This window comes from Danio rerio, chromosome 18, assembly GCF_052040795.2.
Source record: "Danio rerio strain M-AB ecotype USA chromosome 18, GRCz13ab, whole genome shotgun sequence".
In the NCBI taxonomy this organism is placed as follows: Eukaryota; Metazoa; Chordata; class Actinopteri; order Cypriniformes; family Danionidae; genus Danio; species Danio rerio.
Window position 1 is genome coordinate 22,168,310 of NC_141038.1, and position 21,982 is coordinate 22,190,291.

Here is a 21,982-nt window from a genome sequence, read left to right on the forward strand (position 1 = left end):
CACACAGTTATATGCATAATTTCATGTTTATTATTATTTGCTTTACTAAACTTTAATATTGTTGGGACACAATAACCCTGCCACTAGCCTACTGCTTATAACTAGGCTAAAGCAGGTCGCACACCAGAAGCGCCGCTCGGCGCCGCGACACGGCGCGTACATGACAGATTAAAGTATCGCACACCAGACGCGCACATTCGAATGATATTTAACATGAAACTAATCAGATGGCGCTCTGTGGCGCGGCTGAAAAACGAACTGCGTCCTGAGCCGTCGCCGGGCGCCGCCGACAGCCGCCGACTTGCGGCGCCGGTGTGTGTATCCTGATAGAAACCTATGTTTAGAATTCTAAAATACGTGGCGCTGCGTGGCGCTGCGCGGCGCGCCGCCGAGCGGCGCTTCTGGTGTGCGACCTGCTTAATACTGCTAATAACAGACCAATTCATGATAGCCTAATTTAAAAAATGCATTATATGTTCGCGTAATACATACATATTCATAAAATAATTAGGTTTCAGACTGTTGAATAACTTTTTTTTCTCGCTGACTGAATGGTGCGATTATACATTCACAATGGTATGAACCATTATCTATCATTATAATTATTAATATTAGTATTTAAAATCCAGACCAGAGTGAACTTTTTCTCAGATTTAAAGAGACACCCCCCCCCCCCATACACCTTGTGCTTTAAGGGGGGGATCAAGCCTAATTAAGGGGGGTCAATACCCCCCCCCCCAAAGCCCCCTGTTATTCGCAATAAATATTTGTTATTTAGTTCAAAATTAAATTGTTTACTCCCTAAAACATTTAATATCGCAAAATGTCAAATACGCACTTTTATTTTTTATAATGGCTATGTGCCACAACTTAATAGAGAGACTGAAAAAAGGCTACATGAGATCTTGGAAAAATTCAAATCCTGAAAAACTCTTAGAGAACAAGGCCTAATTGACTGAGCGCTGAAAAGCCTCTCATCTCATCTTCTCCACAAACATGTCCCGCTCTTGACGATGTGCAGTGAAATTGGATTATCACATTCTTTTGAACTTTTCACGAACTGTTCATTTGTCGCACAGAATCTCCTCCATCTTTGATCATCAGTTTATGTGAAAGAATTAATATGTCCGCTTTCCTTGAATTCTGAGCTCCTTTCTACTGATGGGAACAAAGATTGTTAGGGAAAAACCGGACTCATCTCGTGATCTCCGTGGAAAAGGCGCGTTTGCGAGAGCGTGGAGGAGCCTTGACATAAGGTGATGGAATTTAAATTGGCCTAATTTCATCCTTCGGGTCAATAAAGAAAGAATATCATGAATCCTCTCATCACCTTTGAAATATCGTTCTCCCTAAAAAAAAAACAAGTTGAGATGTGTTGGCCTATAAAATTAGTTGATCCGATTTATTTTATTTTAATCGCTTTTAAAATTAGATAACCTGATATGCTTCTAACTCTTGTGTAGCTTATGATCACTTTCAGGACAACAAACTTAAGTTAAATGTTACTAATGTCCACCTAGTGCTACAAAAGAATTGTTTAAAAATGAAGCTATAATTATTTATTCATTCATCATGCCGTGTTACTTGGTGAACAGTTACAATGTTTACATTTTAGCAAACTAGTGCTTATTACTGTTGCTTACTTTTTGTAGCTTTATTAAGAGCTACATCGTTTTTTCCCCGCAAATTTGAGTGGCACCTCCGGTTTGGAGAACTTCGGTTCAAAATAACTGAAGCAAATCATTTTTAATAACACGGTTGTTACAAATAATCCACATAGTAAAAATATGTAAGAGGTGCGTTTAGCTCTGCACTCTGCATTTTTATCAGCCATGATGACGAATCACAATGGCCGGTGTAGCCTACAGCATGACCTGCCATGATTTTCTGATGACACAGGTTAAAGAAAAAAAGCAATATCTAACAACCGTCTAAACAGGACTTTGCTGATGTAATTATTGCTGTTGTTTTGTATATTGCACAAATCATTGTTCAAGAGCATATTTATACACTGAAAACTCAAGAAGTTAAGGTAACTCAAACCATGAGGAAACCGATTGCAACAAGCCAATCAAGTTCAAAAATGAATAATAATGAGTATTGTGAACTTACTCCAGGTGAGTGAATGAAGCAATTTGAGTAAACACAGTAAAACCCAATAAATGAAGAGAACTCAAACCAACTGAGTACTGTAAAACCCAATAAATTAAGGCAACTCAAACCGTTTGAGGGATTGCTACAAACCAGGAGTTAAAAAACTGATCTATAGGAGTACTGTGAACTTAATTTAAACTGACGAGGTATTTAATAAACTCATTACCTTCAACACTGAGTTCCAAACTCAATTTAAATAAATAGAATTAACTTTAAGTCAATTTTGAGTTCACTACACTCATTTCATTTGATAAAGTTGACTGTTGGGTTTTACAGTGTATGAATAATACAGGTGTAATCAATAAGAATATATATTTCAACCAATGGTGATCTTTGACTCTTGGGAGAATATAGCAGAGCCCTGCATGGGTTACGATGCCCTACGCACCTTGTGTATAGGGCAGAACGGTTGTAACATGTAAAGCTTAAGATCTCTAACAATTTCAGCAGTTTGGCTTTTCAGCAGTTTCGACAGTTTAAGCATGACATTCTCCAGTTCTGTTCTGAAGCAAGAGCAGTAAATGCCCCACCCCCTTCTGGAAGGAGGCAGATCATAGGCTCATTTACATTTAGAGGCACACACACGAAAACAGTTTTTATCATTCAAAATGATCAAATTTGTCAAGCTAAAATAATATGCATAAACAGATTTGTGTGATGAAAGGGTCTGTAGCTCTATCATTAGAGGAAGTGTAACATCCAACATGCATAATGTGCTTTTCACAACCAACCAAATTACAGCCTTGATGTTACATCCACTAACTTTCTGCAAGAGTTGAGCGACAATCAGTCAATGTTTGCAAACACCATTGAAACTAAGTTTAGCTATGCTGAAGTTTTCTGATGTAATAAAAATCAACCGAAAACTGATATCAAAGAATAGCTGATACGCTGTTGATTTCTACATTTTTAAACAATTTTTCCACAAAAGAAGATATACACTATCTGAAAAGTAGTAATAAGGGCAACAAATAACAACTTTTAGTTGATCATTTGGAAAAGTGGCAGAGGGAAGATTTTTTCAGATGAACCATCTGTTGAACTGCATCCCAATCATCACAAATACTGCAGAAGACCTATTGGAACCCGCATGGACCCAAGAATCGAACAGAAATCAGTCAAGTTTGGTGAGGGGAAAAATCATAGTTTGGGGGTACATTCAATATGGGGGTGTGTAAGAGATCAGCAGAGTGGTTGGCAACATCAACAGCCTGAGGTATCAAGACATTTGTGCTGCCCATTACATTACAAACCATAGGAGGGCAAATTCTTCAGCAGGATAGTGCTCCTTGTCAAACTAAAATGAAGGACGAGACATTGAAGATGAAGCCAAAGAATCTTGATGAATTCTGGGAGTCCTGCAAGAACGCTTCTTCACCATGACCTTATTATTTCTGTTAAGTGACAAGACTTTTGTCTAAGCAAAGTCAGACCTTACTGTTCTAACAATAAAAAATCATGATCATATTTTATTTTGGTAAATTAAGCTTAATCTAGAGGCCATCATATAAGCTACTTCTGATACCAAATGATCAACTAAAAGTCGATTTATTATTTGTTGTTCCTAAAACTAGTATAGACATCAAGACTTTTGTCAGGTAGTGTCCGAATGCATACATGAAAACTGTAAAACTACTGTGCACTGATGCACTCAACTTGCTCTTCAATGTTTACAAAATTGGCAGCAAAGTGTTACTATAAGTGCTCTCTCTCTCTCAAACACACACACAGATCTTAAGTTTGCCACTAGACTTTAAAAAATTAGCAATCCTCAAATTTGATCCTTGACATTGTTACAACACTATAGACTATGTTCATCTACCTCACCTTTCTCCAGTAAGAGCTGAATAGCAGAACATATCAATTTAAGTGGTTCTATTAAATGCATTTAACTTGACCTAGCTAACTATTACTTGCACATGTAATTAAACTAGACTGCATGCAACCTAAATGCATTCAAGAAATTGCCCAACAATAGTGCTGCCATTACTTGCTGCTCATAAACAGATCTTATGTATCACACACATAATAGGGATTTTGAGAAACTGCCAGAACATGCTATATTAAATTTCATTGTCACCTCAAGGCAGAAAACAAATATGCAATAAATATTCTTCAATATCACTGCATATGACTGATCAGCTTTCTTTATGAAATCAAGTATAAGAGGGTTCCTCACCCAGTTTGGACTCAGTGAGCACCCGGAAATGACATTTCAGCACCACAGACAGCGACTGCCAATAGCTTCTCTTTTTTGGGCCACCCAGCAAAACCAAACAGGCCTTGTAATACAAAAAAGCACCAGCTGTCCATCTCTGATCGGCGATTACATAAAGCAACAACAGTTAAAATGACGACATTCTGGCTTGGGGAAAAAAAAAGTGTTTATGTTGATGTGCACAGTCTGCAAAACCAAAAGAACATAAGGCGGATTTCCCTGAGTAACAGTCTAGAACAGCAACACAAAACAGGTAATCATAACTTACTCTCAACTTAAATGTATAACATATAATTATTAATAAAATGCTGAGGTAACGTAAAATACACACATCTATGAAATGCATAATCTCAAAAATAGCAGATTTTTTTGGTTTGTGACAACACCAGTATCAGCCCTGCTCCAAACAGTCCTCCGAATCCAAGCAGCAGAGCAAACCTCTTGTTGGCTTTTGCTTTCGGACCAGTGCTGGAGTTGGGTTGAAAAGGCAGAAAGGTGTATTCTGTGTGATCCATCTAAAATGAAGCACAATTAGGGGGTTAAGAGGTGCCATAGAGTGCTTTGATTCAATATGTTAAATTGAACACTGATATTCATTCATTCATTTTCTTTTCGGCTTAGTCCCTTTATTAATCAGTTGCCACAGCAGAATGAACTGCCAACTTATCCAGCACATTTTATGTAGCGGATGCCCTTCCAGCTGTAACCCATCACTGGAAAACACCCATACACATCTCATTTACACACACATACACTTTGGACAATTTAGCTTCTCCAATTCACCTGTACTGCTCTATAAAGGTAAAAGACCTTAACTCGCTAGTGTTAGATGGAGAAAAATGACTTCAAAGATTTTTTTGTTGCTCGAACTAGTTATAGATAGGACATTGGCAATTACATGTTTTAGTAATGACATTTATTTACATAAAAAATGTTGAGCTCCAGCTTGACCTTTGATGCCTATTTTGAAGTTAATGTCCTCGGCCTTTATAATTTAATGCAAAAATTAAGCAGCCATGCAAAAAGCAAAGGCAAAAAGCCGTAATTTCCACAAGATCAGTGTTGCTGCTGAACATTTACAAAAAACAGCAACACCTGTAGTGTCTAGTAATCATGCTATTTATTTTTGCTCGCAATTCATAGTCTTTGCTTGTTTGCAGTGCTTTCTATTTAGCGGACTGTTAACCTATTCATAATAGTGTGACTGTAAAACAAGGGCAGGATATTGTAATTCCAGGCTGCTCACAGTAACTTTACATTTACGTGCAGCTGAACAAAGGCAGAGAACCGAAACTTAATTAAAGCATATCAAAACCAAGTCAAAGAGCGGTAACTCGTGTTACAGTGTTCTGCCTTGGTTTTGCTTGGGCTTTTGGAAGTTACTGTTTAGACAAGACATTATTTTCTTGAAAAAAAAAAACAATGGTATTGACTCAAGATACTCATCCGCATGATAAAGGAGGTCTACATTGTCCCAAAAATGTATATAACTAATTATCGTCAAAAAACAAAGTTACAGTATTTTGCCTTTGCACAGCAGTATAGTGCATGTCTTTGGACTTGTGGGGGAAACCCATGGGAACACGAGGAGAACATGCAAACTCCACACAGAAATGCCAACTGACCCGGCGACTTTCTTGCGGTGAGGCAACAGCACAACCCACTGTGCCACCTGAACATTGATATTTACATAATAAATTTAAATGTATGCGGTGAGAACGTAAGTTACTTTCCAAAACCATTCAATTCAATGTTCCCCATTTGTGGAATGATCTTCCCGTTCCCACACGGCCTGCAGAATCACTGGTATCCTTCAAACGACAACTAAAAACCCATCTCTTCCGAGAGCACCTTAACCCTAATGAATAAAACCTTCTTTACCTTCCACTCTCTAAAAAAAAAAAAAAAAAATTAATAAAAAAAAAAGAAGCACTCTTACTCTAGCACTAAAGTCTCTGAGCACAAACAAGTTACTTTGTATAATTAGCACTTCTTGTGTGTATTGCCTATTCTTGTTGAATCGCTGAAAGCCTCTTCAATTGTAAGTCGCTTTGGACAAAAGCGTCTGCTAAATGACTAAATGTAAAATGTTCAAAGGAAAAGTTCAAAGTCTCCACAAATGTTTTAATATTCTCATTTATGACCATATGAATTACCCTAAGAATGAAAAGCTCAGTTTTGACCGTATTTGCAACGGTTTTTGAATATTAATTAGTCATATGGTTGGTCATAGGTTGGTCATATGGTCATAAATGAGAATATTAAAACATTTGTGGAGACTTTTTGAACTTTCCTAAGCCACATGCCTACTACATTTACATTTAACATTTAGTCATTTAGCAGACGCTTTTGACCAAAGCGACTTACAATTGAAGAGGCTTTCAGCGATTCAACAAGAATAGGCAATACACACAAGGAGTGCTAATGCAGCTTTATGTCAGTGCTTGCTCTTCCATACACATACAAGGACAAACACACCTCTGAAATACAAACAGGCAAAACAATCATATTTCATTTGTCTAAAAATATTTGAATGAACTTAGTAGATGCCTTGTCAAACGGCAATCGTAATAACTGAAGGGGAGAAGAGTTTCATGTTAGGAGTGAGTGTCATGTCCAATTCACATGGGGCTTCAGCATCAACGCTTGACAGACGGCGTGTCAAATGTTGGGGCTGACACAATCGTCATAGCAGCGTCAGCCAATGAAATTAGTCAGCAATCACCTACTGTCTGAGCTGGTGTATTTGCATACAACAATCTGATTGGCTGATGGCTCCATTGGTGCTTGAAAAGTTGAGAAAGTCCCAACTTCCGAGCTGAAAGCCACTGAAGCGATGCAGACAAACCCATAATTCAGTTTGGCAATGCTTGACGTCTGCCATTCAAAGTGAATGACGCAGATGCCCCATGTGAATGGGCTGTAAGGGTGCTTTTACATATGTGGTTCAGTTCATGTGGTCCGGATCAAAGGCAACAAATGATTGTAGCATTGTGACATTGTAGCATTTTTCTGCTGTTTTTGGGTCCTTTTCAGACCACACTGATTGCTTTGGTCCGAACCAGTTAAAATGAAACAAAATGCAGTCATGTGACAGAACCCACATCACTCATTGGCCAGATGTTATTGAACACATTTCCTAAACTGCTTTTCGATTGAATAAACATGCTGGAAAATGCCAATGGAACTCCCGCAAGTAAACAAACCAGCAGACACAATATGTCGCTGCACTGGCTGACTGTATCCCTGGTCATAGTATTCTATATTAGTTTGTATACATCGCTTTAGACATTTTGATAATGAGGTGCGGCTGGAAAAAAGCAATTTTAATGCATTGCAAACAGCAAGTCACTTAAGGAGGAGGCGTGAATTAGCTTTGCTATAAACTGTGACATGGTCATCTTCTGAAAATATTCCCAATGATCCACCAGGTAATGTTATTTCCTCTCTCTGTTTAAAATGTTGGTTAAACGCGCTGTCAACAAATATTTTTCCTCCACACCCCATAAGATGGGACAGTGCATTGGACTACAGCAGCTGGATTAGTCCCAAAAGCGGTTGGGTCTGTTTTAGTTCAGATCATGTTCTTGCCACAAACAAACCGCTCCAGGGTTCGTTTAAAAGCGTACCGAGACCACCTCTTCAAGGAGATCTTGGTACACTTTTTTTAGTTCGCTTTTGGTCCACACTTGAGTGCAATTGCTACATTAACACCTGCCCAGACGAACCGCACCAAGAGGGAAAACAAACTCTGGTGCGATTGAACCAAATTAAATAAGGCAGGTGTGACAACACCTTAACTGTAGGCCAAGTCTGCTTCTCCATTACTGCTCCTGAGTTATGTGTTGTGGATGAAATAGTGGCTAAATTGTAATTATACCCAAAAAGGGCCAGACACAGATGTATTTAGAGTAGAACTTAGAAAATTTAAAGTACATGAAAACACAGGCAGGAATTAATACCAAGCTTTGCATAAATGGATGTATTAATGATGTTTATTGGCATCCTTTGACTTAGGAACAATTACAGTAAAATTCTGTCTATGCTGAATTCTGAAATATTCATTTGTGTTTATTTTAATATATCCCAAAAATCTGTGACAATCCATTGTAATCCATTCCAGGGCAAAACAAATAAATATATTTGCAAAACACTTCAGTAAATTCAAGCAGGATATAGGATTATTCAAAGTTTATTTTAGGAGCTCAGTGGTATTTTGATATTGCTTGCGATACTGCAGCCACATAACACTGGCAGTATATCAAATGTATGGATACACACACTAGGGCTGTGAGATTTGGGGAAATTATCTAATTGTGATTTTTTTTGACAGATATTGCAATAGCGATTTAATTTATGATTTAATTTTGTAGGCAAGCTTCAGCTCAATAATTTGTGAACCGTGGCAACAATTCTGCGACAGCTCTTAAAAACTACCTGTTTTTTTCAGTGTCTGTAACTTTAAAACCAAGATATTCCCATTTTACCAATGAAGTTTTTCTTTTAAATTAATTTGTCTATTAATGCTTCTGATGCAGCAGACCCCGTAATCCCACTTGTCAGCGCTTTCCTGTTTGTTTACTTTTTTTTCTTGTGGGCATAGTTCGGTTGCGCAATTCTGATTGGACAGAATGAAAGTGTGCTCACTCAATTGGCTAGTAAAACTATCACATACAGATGGCAGTCACGCATTTGCTCTGAGAAGGGAAAAATAAATAATACATTTACATTTCATATTGCAGCCTCTTGCAATTAATCGCAACGTTTCAAATTACGATAGCGATTCATTTTCGATTAATCTCACAGTCCTAACACACATTCTCATATTTTGTTTTGGGACACATTGACACCATTGTTAAAATGCCAGAGACTATGTGAGCAATGCTGACCATCTCCATCTCTTTATAACCACAGTGTACTCATGTTGTGATGGCCGCTTTCAGGAAAATAACACAACATAACTCAAAACTCAAACTGACAACAAGTTTACTAAACTCAAAGAACTTCCACTGTCAGCAGATCTCAATCCGAAAGTGCACCTTTGGGACATGGTGGAAACGGAAAATCCACAACATGCATGTGCAGATGTCAAATCTGTAGCTGAGTATGTTATCATGTCAATATAGACCAAAATCTCTAAGGGAGCATCGTTATTGCATTGTTCATTTTATGCCATGAAAAAATATGTTAAAATGCAATCCAATTTGGTTAATGTCCAGTTTTAAATTAAGGCTGCATGATATTGGAAAAATCTAGCATTGCGATATTCTGTTTATCTGCGATATATGTTAATTTTACCAGGTGATTTTAATAGCTCTATTTGGAATGAATTCGTTCATTTAGATTGATCAAGCATAAAATATGATAAACAAATTAAAAGTAGTAGCAAGCAAGAAAAAAACTTAAGTCATGGTTAGGGTTAGGATTAAAAGCATAAATAAATACACTAAAGCCAAAATAAAAGTGAAATAAACAGTGCTTTATGCTTTTTAGAGAAGTCTAACTGCATTTAGATAAAAAATGTAATAATTAAATGTTAAATAATCCTGTACAGCATTCATTGTATAAATAATTCAGTGAAATTAATCTTTATTAAAAATACAAACTGTACAATTTCTTGTCCCTGAATGCAAAGGCTTTAAAAACACAGACAGACAATGAACTTTTAGTCTATAATTTTCACTCCAGCTTCACTATAATCCCAAAATATTTTACAAAAATCAACATTGCACACTACTGTGGATGTGCAAATTGTGACATTAATGCTGAAACAATATATTGAGCAGCCCTATTTTAAATTGTTTGAGAAAAACAACAGGCTACAAACTTTCCAAAAATCTTGTTGAAAATTCCCTGGAAAGTGTTAGCCGATAACATCCTCAATTTATTTGTTCGAATTTCACAACTGACTCCCCTTCATCGTCATGCAAGAGAGACTAACAGAAGCGTCAGAGAAGATGAAAGATGAGGACATGAAGGAATGTAGACGTGACTGACCTTACTGAGCAGGGTCTTAAGACAGAGTATCTCTTTCTGGAGGTCTCCTGTCTGAGTTACTATCTCAGTGCAAAGGGCTTGAGCCTCTCTCTTGGGATCACATGTAAGAACAACCTGTTGAACAAAGACATCACAAGCAAGTGGGAGATAATAATAATTCTGCCTACAGCTACTTGAGTCGAAAATTCTGAATCTGAATTTATAGCTGTAATCATGGATATCTTCAGAAAACTAGGTTAGTCACTTTCAGAGGTGCCATACACATTTAAAGGGATAGTTCACTCAAAAAATACATTTTTAACATTTATAAAAACAAAAGACAACATTTTGAAAACTGCTGGTAGCTGGCAACCATTGACTTCCAGAGTTTGTTTTATCCCTACTATGGAAGTCAATGGGTCCCAGTAACCAGCATTTAAAAAAAAAAAAAAAAAAAAAAAGGTTTAAAAACCACATGAGGGAGAATAAATTGTCAGGTTATTTCCGTTTTAAATGAACTATCGCTTTAAACCCTTGAAACTCGAATAAATAAATAAATAAATTAATTAATTAAAAAAAATCAGACAACAATGTTTTGGGGCAAGTTAAAATGTAAACAACAACAAAAAGAAAGTATTAAAAATATGCATGATTATTTACAGGTATAAATAAAAATGTTTTCCTTAAATTTAATTGTGGCAACCTTTTATTTTATTACCATAAAATTTTATGAATTTTGTTTGGCAAAAAAGAGAGAAACATACAATATACACTGAAATTAACAGTAGCAACAAAAACCAGGGTAAATAGCTGTTAAAAGTTGAATTTCTCCCCAATTTTGGGGGTGGGGGGGGGGATTTGCTATGTGTACACATTTGCTATGTTAATTTAAAACCCTTTTAAAGACCATGTAAATGCAAAAAAAAAAAAAAAAAACTTTTTATAATAAAAGAACTGTTTTACATGTTAGTCAGTCAGTCATTCTTGACTGTTCTAAAAGTCTGGTTCTACTGTGGGTCTGAATACAGTGCAGGGCAAGACTTCCACAAATCAGCCTGACAATACAAGACTAAAGAAACAAACTGGAATACTTGAAATTGCTCCGGTTTTACTACAGGATGTTAGGGCTGGGCCATTATATGCTATTATATTGAATCACGATAACTAGTCGATATAAATCATAAGCTTTAGACCAGGAGTCTCAAAAACAAAAATTGGCAGGGGGGCCATTTTAGTGACTGACAATTCATAGAAGGGCCATTTTTACATATGGCACAAGAAAAAAGTAGAAACCTGACATAATTGATGAATATATTTCAAGCATTACCCATCACCAGTGATAATGTGAATCAGCATGTTTATCGTGTCACACACACCTGCTGCTGAAATATACTGTATCTTTGGTTGTTGTATATACTGTATGGGCGAGTGTTAGACACAAACCAAGTCATTCTTCCAAAGACTATTTGCAGTCAACAGTCTAGCTTTTTGTTTCTTGTTTTAAATATTGAAGAGGGTGTATAAATTGCTATGAAAATACTACAAATATTAGGCATAATAATAAATTATTCTGACCCAACCAATTGTATTGTACCAATAGCAAAAAACTGCAGAAAGCAGTTTGGGTAACTTACAGTAAGTGACTTTACTGGCAATTGTTCCTCTCAATATCTTTTTTTTATATATATAAAACTACAAAGAGGGGGAAAATATGTACACATCCACATTTACTTTATAAAGTTCAACCAGCAGTACAGTTTTACTAATGTAGATAGTTTTTATACAAATCTTAATATGCATATGAAAAAAAATCTATTAAAATGAGACAATTTGAATCGAATGTTAGCAAAAATATCATATTTGTTACACCACTAGCATAACGTGAAAGCCATGAAGAAGTGTTTGTACAACAAAATACAAGTAGTATAAAACTGATAATAGTCAAATGACCCTTGAATATTTACAACAATAGAGCTGTAGTAAAAATAAAGCACTTACGGATATATATTTCAACGTTTAAATCAGCCACAGACATAATATGCATGTGTTACTCTCAATAACGTACAATGGGAGAAACAAAGTAAAAATACTCAGAATGCTGATTATTTTAAATGTCCACAAGGTGAAAACCACAAGTGATTATGTGACAGCGCATCAATTATAGATGTTCATAATATGTTTTAGCAGGTTGAATCTTGTTATATTTTTGACGTCAGTTTGAAACCCCCGCTTTAGACGTTTTTACTCTATATTGACCGAAGAGCCAATCACACAGCAGAAATGTGCAACAACGGGAATCTAAAAGTGTGTTGATATTAGAGATGTACCGAATTTGACCACTGAAAATGTATCAGCCGAAAATTTGATGCCATTTAATTCACCCTCTAATTTTTGTGGCTTCAGTCATTGTTGGGGTACTCTTAAATCTAGAAGCATTAACATCTTATATCAAAATATATATCATTATCGTTCAATATGGAAAATAATTGTTGAGATTACATTTTAGCCATATCACCTAGCCCTACATGACGGGGTAATCTAGAGTATACAACAAACCTCAGAAGGGCTACGTGGGAACCTGCTGATGACGTCCTGCAAGGCTTCTGTCAAATAAGAGCACTGCTGTTTCAGGCTGATCAGAAAGTTGAGGAAATCTTCGCTCCTGGGGAACAGACATTTCAAGAATGAAGCTCTTTATTCAACTTACAAAGTACTTGAACTGCAGTGTAAAAGATATGCCTGTAATGAGTCTGCAAATTACTTGATGTGCAACTTGCATAACTTACAGGGCAACAAAGTTATTTTTCTTTGCTTATACTGCACATTTTTAAACAAAAAAATTGCATGTCAACAAAAGAAAGGCCTATATTAAATACACACAGCTATAGGAAAACATTTGAGACCACTTAAAAAATATATTACAGTTATGAAATTCATTAAAATATATATATATTGTAAAATACTGATGACATTCTTGCTTTAAAATAAATAAGTTTAAAATAAAAATACAGTTATTTAAAGCTGTGGTTCCCAAATACAGTCCTTGGGACCCCCCACCCTTCACATTTTGTATGTCTCTCTGATTTGATGGACAAGAATCAGATCATAGATCTCTATGTTAATAAGCTGATGATCTGAATCAAGAGTACAGGACAGGGGGACCCTAGGACTGGAATTGGGAACCACTGATTTAAAGCATGTTTGTTGCATTAAATGACAAAAAGATGGATTTACATACAATGGTTATATTAGATTTTCAATTACATTTGTTATTCTGATTTAGTGCTGCACGATATTGGAAAAATTTGACATGACAATTTTTTTTCCCTTAGCGATATATAATGCAATATCAATACAAATTTACCAGATGATTTAAACAGTTCTTTTTGGAAAGTCGTTAATTTAGATTGAGTGGGATGGTTTTTAGGGGAGTGTAATAAACAAAATACAGCCATAACCACAATGGAGCAAATGTTAAAAGTGAAATAAAAAAAGCTTTATGGCTTTCTGGGGAGAGTCTAACAATGTTCGGGTTCAGAAATAAAAAAATAAAATGTAAAATATCACTGCAAAATCATAGAAATAACTCGGTAACACTTTATTTTCATGGTCCATTTGAGTATTAGGTGACTGTCTGCTTAATATCTGTTGATACCGCTCCTTCAACAGACATTTAACTGACTATTAGAAACTTGGCAAGTACATGTCAACTTACACTAACCCTAACCTACCTGTCTACTTATAATCTATTGAGAATTAGTTGGCATGTAGATGCAATGTAACTTAAATTCAACAAACGGACAATCAAAATAAAGTATGACCAATAACTTAATAATAATAATAATAATTATTATTATTATTTAACCACTTTATGCACTATTAAAATGCTTTAAACACTCTTAAAATGCTCATATAATCACAAGCCCTAAAACAAATGTAGATAATTAACTTTGCATTGAATCTATATGAATTCTATATAAAATTAAGCATGCTATTATGCTTAAATTTTGCAGTAGCTCCACAAATGTCATGGGTTTTAACTTGTGGTTCCACATCATCTATAATCCGAACTCAGCATTGCATATCTTGCGATGTGACTATTGCGGATACACACATTGTGATATCGCTGCTGAAACTACATATTGTGCAGCCCTATTCTGATTAATTGTAATTTTCTGGGAAAATAATGCTAAAAATGTTGTTAAATTTGTAAGAAATGTCATCAGTGTTGTACAAAATCATTTTTTAATTAAACGCATAACTGAATTGTATATCCAGAGAAACTGAAAATATCTATTCATTTGTTCCATTACATTATTTCGGTAAATAATTATTAATAAAAAGACAAACAAAGGCCAACCTGTTTATGCTAAAAATCACAAACACCGAAAGCTGAAGCACTTAATTTGATGACAGCATTCTTGGCGCACTTCTGTCATCACTTACAACTGTCCTGTAATGGCTCACACATACCGCGCAATGTTGATAGTGTTATCTTAACAGAGCATTTCCCCAAGCAGCCGTTTTCTTCTCCTAACACTCTGTCAGAGGCTGTGGTAAACACTGTCAGACACTCTGGAGTTACTATCTCCTCCAGGACAGAGAGATGGGCTCCGAGCGCCACTTTGTTAGTTTTTCTATGACCGAATGAGTGATAGGCTCTTGTGGTATTGCTAAGTGCTGGGTTAATGCCACCGTCCCAACAGGCACCATGAGCAGATCCATCAATTTGTATCACAGGGCATTTACGTTGATGTATTTTAAATAATCCGACAACTGAAAACAATTATAATATCAAAAAAAGAAATAAAAAATTCGCTCCTAAAAATAACATCAGTATCAAAGCCACATGAAGTTATCTGCCGGAAACGACTTATGAACTCTTGTCAAAGCGGTGACGCATGTTTACATACATCCCATTAGGCAGGAAATTAACTGTGGCGATGAATTTCACTGTAACTCTATATCCTTTTAATGTGTGTTTATGGAGCGCCTATCAGACCAGGATTTAAAGGCACAATTTACTGTGTGTCCGTCTGCCCTCGGCTGTACCCCACCGACATTGAATAAAGAAATTACAGATTGATTAGATTCATTAAGAATAGACTTTAAAGTCAAACGCCGCCTCCTCGTCATCATCCGTCAGAGTCCACAGTGTGCAGCAATGGCAGCGGTTCATTTCTCACCTAACAAATCATTATTAGAGCTTAAACCCTTAAGACAGCCTTTGTTGTTCTGCATTGAGTTTTGGGGTGCATATTTACACCGTTACAAGCCTGGAAAGCTTTTCATAGGACAAAAAAGACAGTGTAATACAAGAAAAATCTTTTCTAGTTCAGAGTTTGTCTTGTTTCTAGTTTAAATATCTAAAATTTCTTAAATCAAGAAGCATTTTCTTGACCAGTAAAAAGATCGTTTCGTTTTTAAAAAAATTAAGGCAAAATTTTGTGAGTTTTGTATTCAAGGGGTGGTCAGCTACGATATCATATTTTAAACTTTAGCTCATGTGTAATGTAGCTGTGTGAACACAAACAACATTTCTGAATGTAATGCACTCAAAGTTCAATGCAAAGGGAGACCTTGGCTTTTACAGAGTTCGCCTAGCAAAGCCTAGAGCGAACGAAGTTTGAAGACTACAAAAAATACATCCGGACTAGTTAGATCACAAGGTCTTCCCACGCACATACACCCTGCGCAGCGATGGTGCGTGGACAGAGATGCTGTAATGTAGCAGAGAAAGCTAAAATGCCATCCAAACGCTGCTATTTCCACAGAGCTTTTTCCGTTGCTGTATTTGGGCTTCCAAAGGACTCGACACAAAGAGAGAAGTGCTTACAGTTTAATTTTAATTATGTTCCAGAGAATTATATATATATATATATATATATATATATATATATATATATATATATATATATATATATATATATTAATGGTATGTAGTAGTGAAGATGTAAATGGGAAAGTAAACAACGTGAAATGCTGTTTGGCAGCATTAACAATTTAGCTACAAATTAATATTTATCATTCAAACTGTATTCTACATCTCAAATAACAAACTCGCAAAAGAGTGAACGTTTCACATTACATGATATTCCAAATATATGTGAGACACTTGTCAGATTTTATTTTAGAGAGCAGACGTGAGCTGTGTGCTCTTCATTTTACTGTCTGATTCAGGCAGCTAGCGGAGCTAACAGCTGCTCTGACTGACTCTTTTTACAAAGCGCAAATGTGCGTGCTTGTAGGGGCGTGATGTGGTGCCAATCCACGAATCACAGAACATTATGTTAGCTGACCAATCAGAGCCTCTTGCGGATGAGCCTTTCGGAGGAACTAGAAAATATGATAGTCGTTTTCATGTTAGCCGAGTAGCTGTATATAATAACAGTAAGATATATGAAAAAAATAATGTAATTTTCTACAAGTGAAGCATAGGCACACATTCCTTTGCACCTTATAAACACAACGAAGCCTTAAAAATACACTATGGACCACCCTTTTAAAACAAGCAAAATAATCTTCCAATGGGGTAAGCAAGTTGATCTCATTTCAAAGCTAAAATAAAATACTATTTTGAGAGATAATTTTCTTGCATTAAATTAAAATCTGACTCAATATTAACATATAACTAAAAGAAACGCTATAAATTTTTTCCTGTCAAGAAAAGGTTGTTCTTGATTTAAGAATTTTTTGATATTTGGACTATAAATGAAAGGAAAGCATTTTTTGCAATTTATGGTTTGGATTTGATAACGTAATAAAGATCAACAATCAAGTTTAGTTTAGTTTGGATTGAGACTGAATGAGCTTTACCCGCTGTCTATGTTATTAAGAGGCGTCAGGGTGTCCAGATCTACTTTATCAAGCTGCATCTGCTCCATGGCACTGAGAATCTGCTTCTGATCCACAGGATGAGTTACACCGATCTACAAAGACACAAAGAGCTTTAACAATGCAAACCAATATTTCATGAATATATACACAACTATACCACAAACCTAATTAAATGAACACTTATGACCCTTTCATATGATTAGAATTCATTTTATCTTGCCTTACTTGAGCCAAATCGGTCAACATGTGGTGTAAAGTCTAAAATTTAAGCTCCTTTCTATAGCTGTAAAAACCAAATGATTGCAAAAATGTGTTTCTTTTTTTCTGATTGTAAAAAAATATAAAAATAAAAAAATATATTATATAAACCTTTTCTAGATCCTTCTTATCCATGACCAACAGTTCGCTCCAAGTTACATTTTGTTCCTGTAAAACAACAACAACAACAACAACAACAAAAAATGTGGAAAAGGCATGTTTTTACTGCTCTATTAAATGTAGGAATCACACTTTATTTGTTAATTATTTTTTAAAAGCATACATTATATTATTAAAAATGTAAACAAACAAAATAGAAGTAGTAACTAAACTACAATAAACAAACAAAAAAAATTGTTCAATTAGACAAAATTGATATAAATATACCACGAACCCCACAAAATGATTAAACTAGAATCAAAATATAAGAACAAAATCTAATTCAGAATATTATTATTAGGCATCACCTAACTGTGACTTATTAATATTTAATACAATCAGCACAGACCAATTCACTGTTTATCTGACTCTGTAATAAGCATGAAATCAGCTGGATAAACTCTTATTTCTTTGTATTTTTTAAAAGGATTTGTATCCTGCTTCGTTGTTGGGGGGTGTGGGGGTGGGGGACTGTTTAGTCAGATCACTAGTAGGCAAGAAAAAAACATTCCCACTAATATCTGTGTAAGGACTTTCTAATTTTTCAGTATAATAAAATAGCTTGCCATTTTCAATTTCTATATGAACACAAACCAAGACTGTGTCTCTCTCTCTCTCTGTGTGTGTGTGTGTGTGTGTGTGTGTGTGTGTGTGTGTGTGTGTCTGTGGAAACAGCTATTAAAAACAAACGATACTCCACCCACAGGAATTGTGTCAGTAACATAACAGAAGTTCACTCATCTAGAACTCTCAAAAGGACAACTTAAACAACTTCATTGATCAAACAATAACAATAAAAACAAATAATTCACGGAAAAATGGTAACAGAATTACAAGCTTAACACTTACAATCAGCCAAAAAAAGACAATCTAGCACATTACTGTAAGCACATCTGTGTTAGCACAACAGTAACATACTGTAACTCACCACCATAATGCCTGAGAGATGATCCAGATTCAGACCGTGCAGCAGAAGTTCAATATCACTCAGCTTAGAGGAACTGAGGATTAAACCAAAAAATACAATAAGATTGTCAACATCTGTGTTCATTTGACTTCATATTAGTACAGATTAAAGACTAGAAATTGTCTTATTTACTTTTTTAGCCATCTAGAAATTTACATAACTTATGTAAATTTTCAGATAATGTAAAAGTCTGAAGTCAGTAAGATTTATTTATTTAAACTTTTAAACATAAAAAAAGTCAAATTAAGTTAAAAAGTTAATTGGTTTAATTAAAATTATTTTATTAGAACAATAAAATATTTGAAATTTCCAATTAAACTTTTTTGTAACATTGTTTAATTATTTATTTAAAAAAAGTCACTTTGAAAAAAAGATTTCCACAAGTATAAGCAGGGCTTGACATTACTTTTTTTGTGTTTTGTGTATGAGCTTGCTCAATGAGCATGATGAGCAAATGAGTTGTGCTTTCATAGCGTCACATTGCAATTCGTTTTTGTTTCACTTGACTTATCATGGCTCAAAATGAAGGATTTACCCAATTTATCTCTGGCCACACCAAAAATAAACAAATTATTATTTCTTAGCCACAAATTTTAAATGATGTGTCAAAACAAGCTAAATATAGCTGTATACATGCTCTTTTTAGTCAACAAAACTTCTTTAAAATAAAACAACTGACATTTAAAGATAATATATTGTCATGTATCTAAAATATGCACAGTAGTCTCATTCATTCATTTCTTTTCTTTTCGGCCTAGTCCCTTTATCAATCTGGGGTCACCACAGCGGAATGATCTGGCCACTTATCCAGCACGTTTTATGCAGCTGATGCCCTTCAAGCTGCAACCCATCACTGGGAAAATGTCTCAGATCACCAGTTAACTACACATAAACGGGGAGTTAATCTCAATTTAAAAGCTATGTTATTGTAAAAGGAAAAAATTATTAAACCATATTAACAAAAATAACTAAGCAAAAGTAAGCAGGTGTAAAAAACAACAACGATTAACGTTAGGCCAATTATTAATCTGTTCAAAGAATAGTTAAAACAAATGTGGCAAGCGCTATGGGAGCATGAAGATCGCTTTTTTCCCCAGTATATTTCAAAGAGAACCGACCACAGCAGTTACATTTCCTCTATAGGCACAGTTGCTTTGTGCAAGTAAACGGGAGTGTGGACTTTCACCGTTTTTTCAAAATGCCAAAGTAGCTAGTGACAGTGTCTGTCTAACCCACCACTGCTGAAATCTACCCACATTTGGGTTGGCGGGTGGTAATATCAAGCCCCGAGTATAAGCCACTTGAAAACTCTCAGTTTCTCTGTATTTACTGTGCTGTGTTTGAGCAAAATGTTCATTTTTGTTTAATTCTATAAAGATCTTGTAATATTTATTGTAAATAACAATACTGCCATTTAGAGTCTTCTCAAAAAGGTTAATTTTGATTGAAGTAAAATGTGTAACAAAAGTTTTTTTATCTCTTTAGAAGACAAAATATTTGCATCAAGTTGTCTAACAATGAATATCAATTAGTCTGAAAACATGACTTCTTTTTGTTGTTTTATGCATGTTATTTAAAGAAATGCAGTTTATAGAATGACACTTTAAAAACTTTTACTCAAATGCATGACAACAAAATCACACCCTGAGAAACAAAGAATTTTCACACTTGCAAAAGTTTTCTTTTTGAGCTACAAAAAATACAAATAAAATGTAGATGATATAGGTGAATTGGCTTAATGGAATCATTCTTTTGTTCACTTAAATATTATGAAATACATATATAAAAAAAAAAAAAAAATATATATATATATATATATATATATATATATATATATATATATATATATATATATATATATATATATATAGGACACGCACAGCAACTTTACTTTAAACATAATGCAACATTTGCCTGAATAATATTCTATGTATTTCAAAGGAAAACATTTGAGCACCTCAAGAACACCATTTGTCAGTCACCACTAGAGGGAGTTACAACCAAAGACGGAGAGCCTCACCTCTCTTTACAGGCAGAGGGACGATCAGGGTTTTGATTGAGAAACTGACACAGGGCATCAGTTTTAGACAGTCCAAGGCCATTTAAAGTCGGGAGCTCTGGAGTTTGAAGAATCCTGGCGATCTGAAGGAGCAAAATATTAATATTTCACACTCTCAAGTAAAAAAAAAAAAAAGAACAAGTCGATGATTTCTGATGGTAAGAGATCACAGTAGGATTAAACAGGAAACATTTACCTCTGGATAATTGAACACTTTGGCCATGTCGGCTGCCATCTTCCCTGTTTTGGTTTTCATAAACTTATCTGCTCCTAGTTGAAGCAGTTTCAGCACAGCAGTTTCATGTCCATACTGCACTGCGATTATGAGGGCCTTGTCCATAAAGCAAAATTGAAGTCCAATGGAGAGAAAAACATAATATTAGATGTTCATTTATATTCAAAAGTGTATTAGGCTATATTTTATATTAAATTTACATCATATACATCTTCTAAAAGGGATAGTATGTCCAAAAAACTTTGTAACCAATCACCATTAACTTACGAGAGTTTATTTCCTCTCAAACACAAAAGAAGATGTTTGGTTAACCAAATATTTAACAGTCCCCATTGACATCCACAGTATTTTTTTCTACTGTGAAAGTAAATGGAAACCATCAACTTGGTTTGGTTACCAACAAACGTCTTTTATTTTGAGCAGAAAAAAGAAACTCAGATTTGAGGTTGAGTAAATATTCATTTTTAGTTGAAACTTTTATACTGTAGCATCTTTGTTGATGATCTTACCGTTTGTCCATTATCGTTCTGATAGTTCAGTGCTGCTCCGTGTGACACCAGCAGGTTTATGACCTGACTATAGCCGTATCTGGAAGCGAGCATCAAACACGTCATACTGCTCCTGCGCAAGACACAACAGAAGAGACAGAGGTTACTGTGATTATGCTCCTGGGTACAAACACATAAGGAGAGAGAGTTACTGTACATTCATGGCCACATTTAGATAAGTGCAATAGTAATCTTTTTTTTCTGTAGTTACTATCCTAAGGAACAAGAAAAACAATATTTGAAATGACAAATGACACAAGATACAAGCTTGTTATCTTATTTTCTGGATATAGAATGGATTTAGACAGCAACTTTCAATAAAAGAAAATAATTTCTTAATTCCTACACACTTAAATTCTTAGCCTAATACTAGAAAAGTTTTATTAATAAGCACATTATTTGTTTTACTTATAATTTTAAGTGTTATTTTAATAATACTGTAATAATGTTATAACAGAATTAAAATTGTATTTGTTTTATAAATGCAGTATAAATGATCAACCTAAAAAAAAAAAACTGAAAAGATATGTTTTTTGTTTGTTTTCTCTGAAGAAAGACAATGGAGTCCAGG

The 21,982-nt window shown here is 35.0% G+C and overlaps 1 protein-coding gene across 2 annotated transcripts in view; it reads right to left on the reverse strand.

The window, feature by feature from the left end:
- Nucleotides 1-4,520: 4,520 nt before the first annotated feature.
- asz1 (ankyrin repeat, SAM and basic leucine zipper domain containing 1) overlaps nt 4,521-21,982 on the reverse strand; it is a 31,806-nt gene continuing 14,344 nt past the window's right edge. Inside the window, 9 exon segments of one of the 2 annotated variants that reach the window (NM_200230.1) lie at nt 4,521-4,887; nt 10,370-10,483; nt 12,905-13,010; nt 17,165-17,277; nt 17,555-17,611; nt 18,531-18,603; nt 20,590-20,711; nt 20,825-20,959; nt 21,373-21,484. In NM_200230.1, the coding sequence (NP_956524.1) occupies nt 4,723-4,887; nt 10,370-10,483; nt 12,905-13,010; nt 17,165-17,277; nt 17,555-17,611; nt 18,531-18,603; nt 20,590-20,711; nt 20,825-20,959; nt 21,373-21,484 (997 nt within the window). In that variant the 3' untranslated portion in view covers nt 4,521-4,722. 2 annotated transcript variants of the gene reach the window in all.